Source organism: Seriola lalandi, unplaced genomic scaffold (genome assembly GCF_002814215.2).
Source record: "Seriola lalandi dorsalis isolate HSWRI2012SDOR001 ecotype SW California unplaced genomic scaffold, Sedor1 jcf7180002054394, whole genome shotgun sequence".
Lineage (NCBI taxonomy): Eukaryota > Metazoa > Chordata > Actinopteri > Carangiformes > Carangidae > Seriola > Seriola lalandi.
In genome coordinates, this window is record NW_019524947.1 from 258,797 (window position 1) to 262,656 (window position 3,860).

Below are 3,860 nucleotides of genomic sequence, written 5' to 3' on the forward strand. Positions count from 1 at the left end.
AATAATAAAAGTGAAAGAAAATCATTTAATTATTTTGGGTGGTAGAGTGGACAGTCTCTACCCGGTGCACATCTTCTCTTGCTCTTCATCTGCTTCTGCCTTCTTACCTCAGTCAGCCACTGCACTTTAGTGATCCCTTTAAGTCACCCATTTTCCAGTTATATCAATCATAATCCTCATGACCTGATACAATTTGAAATAGGATTACACCTTTACCACCCACACACACACACCTATTCTGTGAAGATGCTGATATGGTTGTATATGACTTCTGTGGGTGTTTCACCTCGTGGCTAGTCAGACGATTAATGTGCCTTTATGCCTTCAACATGACAGAAGACATGAGGTGGCTTAACATCTATCAACACATTGTTTCTCACCAGGGAGTCCCTGAACAATCGGGCAGTGTGTGTGTGTGTGTGTGTGTGTGTGTGTGTGTGTGTGTGTGTGTGTGTGTGTGTGTGTGTGTGTGCTGTCCATGTGCACAAGTTGTGTAAGCTTATTAGCAGCACCACTGGTCAGTGGAGGAGATTGAGGTTAGTCTAAGCCCTAATCCTCGTGGACCGTATGCATGTTACCCAGCAAGCACGACAAAATCCTGGCTCCGCCCCTAGAAGACACACACACACACACACGTACGCATACACACACACACGCTTTCCCTGCCTCCTTGTTTACTGCTCAGCTCCATCTCAATTCTTCTTCCTGTCTCTCTCTCTCTCTCAGCAGGAGGGCAGAGGAGGAGGGGGAGGAAGTGGTTCGCACTGTTGAGTAGCTTCCCAGTCGTCATGACGACCTCACACCCCACCATCTCCAGAGCTGTCTTCCTGTTGCCACGGTGACCTGATCCTGTTCCATCTCTGCTCCTCTTGATGATCCGGATCGGGCTGATAAAGGAGTGCGACCCTGGAGCGCTGTCTCCTTTCCCTGAAAACAGCCCGTTGATGGGACAGCGAATCACACGAAGGGACGAGGATCGGAGGACAGGAAGGCGCGGCAAGTTGGGAATGCTGTGGGAGTAACGCCGGAGTGTTGCCTGGAAACAGCAGCATGCCAGTACAACAGATAACTGTGGTGCCAGCCAGGGAGACAGCCAGTAACGGCAAGAGTGCTCCACGCTCCAAAGACAAAAATGAGGTGAGTCTCTTTTTTTTCTTTTTTTTCTTCTTCTTTTTTTCTGATTAAGCCTTAAAACTAATGTAAAGTTGGTCAGACAACAGAGACTTAAGATTTCAGAATAAGTTGTATATGTGGTCAGAGGGTAGAAGTCATTTGATTGGTCCTTTGATTGGTCCTTGAATGTTGATGACTTGATGACTGTAGAGGAGGTTGCAGTGCGTTCGTGCATGTGCTGTGTGTGCATGTGTTTGTATGTGTGTATACATCTCCCTCAGTCACTCACATGTACAGTATGTATGTACTCAGCAGCCTTTGCTTACTTGGGGTTTGGAGCTTTCTACTGCATTTTCTACAGAGCCTGGCATCACATCACATCCTAAGAAAATCACATCCTAGAACAACCCAGAACATGAAATAACGTCACATCGCACCACCTGATGTTATGTCACATGCATAAGGCTCTAAAGTCTTTTTCTCTGACACCAGGAAGGATTTGATGTATGTGTGTGACTAATAGCAGGAAGAGAAATGAGGTCATTGTGCCCATGTGAAAGAGCTGGGTTCATTTACAAAGTCACGCAAGTGGTCAAATGGTGTTTGCCAAGTTAGTTTGTTGTATTGTTATATTTGTTATATTTGTTCTCTCAAATCCAGACAAACACCGGAATGATCGCATTCCTTATTTGTTGTCACTGCACTCATTAATTTTAAAATGGAGTAGGACTTTGAATGTTTTTTTTTTTTTGTTGTAAATATAGCATTGTAAAATGATTTCACTTCCTTCATTTATTAATAGTGTTTTGTAATACAATTTTTCGTTTAACCCTAGAAATTAATCTTGTTGAAATGAACCAAACCGCACAAATAATTTATTTTTCAAGAGAGACCCAGCAAGAAGTCTGCATTAAACTTAAACTTAATCAACAATAAATACAAAACAACATAAACAGACTAAGGCATCTGTCACACGCTACAAAAGGCATAACAATATTATGTTGGGATTCATGGCTGTTCAGAGGTTTTAAACCATGACAATGTGAACTTCCCTGGTCTGAGTTTGATTCTGGCCGGGGACCTTTGTAACATGTCATCTCTCCTCTCTCTCCCTCCTTATTATTTGACACCTCTCTACAGGACATGATTTATTTTTATTTTATTATCACTATTTTTGACATTTTTTTCTCTGTTTGACAAATGAAAGTGAAAACAAAGAGAAAATGTAAAAAAGTAAATGACCCCAGCATTGTGGCTGCACATTTTAGATGAATAGATCATTAGGGCATGAGGATTACCACAGACTGCACACATAACACGATAACTTCTAGTGTAGCCGGACTGTTTGGATACACCACAGTCTACATAGTTAAATCTACTGATGATAACCTGAAACAACAGATAACAGAATAATTCACCCAGTAACACATTTTGAAAATGCAAAATACAAGTTTCATTTCACAAGAACTTTTAAGGATCATACCAGTGGTTTTGCACGTTTTAGCCCATTTACTGCACATCACTTATATGTTACATTATATTTTAGAATTTTTAGATATTTTTCCAATGGTTTCCATTCATATTCATAAGATATAAACACCAATTAGCAAGCGTGTCTGGTAACCTAATAGTTTAGATACATACCAAATAGCTGCCATGTCCACAGTTCAATTATTTGCTGGAAGACACCTGTTGCATGTCATACCCCTTTCTCACTGCCCTTGTTTCCTGCATCTGTTCACACCGCACAACAACTCAACCCTGATGAAGATGATTAGCTGAGTTTTTTTGAGATAGTGATTGTAGCTTATTTAATCACAATAAAAGATAATATGAAGAAATGTTTAAGATTTTAAGGTTATTCAAAGCAGCGATTCTGTAAAGAAGACCAGATTTAAACTGTAAATCTGCAGCTACATGGGTAGTTGTCTAAATGTTGCTATAGGTGTTTTTGATCCCAAGCCAGAGTACAGAACCAAAATATAGCCCTTGGTCCACGCTACATCTCTTAATCCCCTCTGCAGAAACATGCACATGTCCACAGAGACTCACCAAAGTCTCTGCTGTGCATCAGAGTCAGAGTGTCAGCAGAGGAACACAGGCCCAGGTAAGTGACAGTCAGATGTTAGCTCTGATACAGCACTTTAATACTACTGGACTGTGAGTTTAGGCACAAACATGGGCTTGGTAAAACAGAACTGTTTGTTTTCCTGTGATGGCATGTTCACATGTGTAATTCTTCACGAATGTCACGAAAGTGATTTGTTGCATCTAAGACCTGTCAGGCTGTTAATTCAGGATACTATCGATGTTAAATCACAGCTTCTTTGCTTGTTGTTAAGACTGATTATATAGATTAAGATAAATGTAAGCCTACAGTGGGACTGAGAAGAAGCCACTGTACCAATAAGGATGCTATATGTGTAATTTGTAGAATCGAGAAACCAAAACGGTGCAATGCAGATGCAGCTACTGTTCATATGCTATAGACCCGTGTACATAGTCAGAGAAGCATGTTGAATTTTTCACTGAAGTAGGGTTGTCACGATACCAAATTTCTGTTTCGATACCGATACCAATATGTATTTCGATACTTTTCGATACTTTTTGTAAAAAATATTTCATTATATTATGTATTGCCTTAATGGGTTATTTAAATATTTAAAGAATGTAATTACATTTTTAAAAATATATTTTTTAATGTATTTATTAACCATGGACATGTTTTAGCTCTCTGTATGCAGGCT

The 3,860-nt window shown here is 40.1% G+C and overlaps 1 protein-coding gene across 2 annotated transcripts in view; it reads left to right on the forward strand.

Moving 5' to 3' along the window:
- Nucleotides 1–678: 678 nt before the first annotated feature.
- Nucleotides 679–3,860, forward strand: part of marchf1 (membrane-associated ring finger (C3HC4) 1) — a 15,803-nt gene continuing 12,621 nt past the window's right edge. For both annotated transcript variants that reach the window (XM_023409500.2, XM_023409501.2), the window contains exon 1: nucleotides 679–1,137. In XM_023409500.2, coding sequence (XP_023265268.1) covers nucleotides 1,051–1,137 — 87 coding nt within the window. In that variant the 5' untranslated portion in view covers nucleotides 679–1,050. The remainder of the gene's footprint in view (nucleotides 1,138–3,860) is intronic.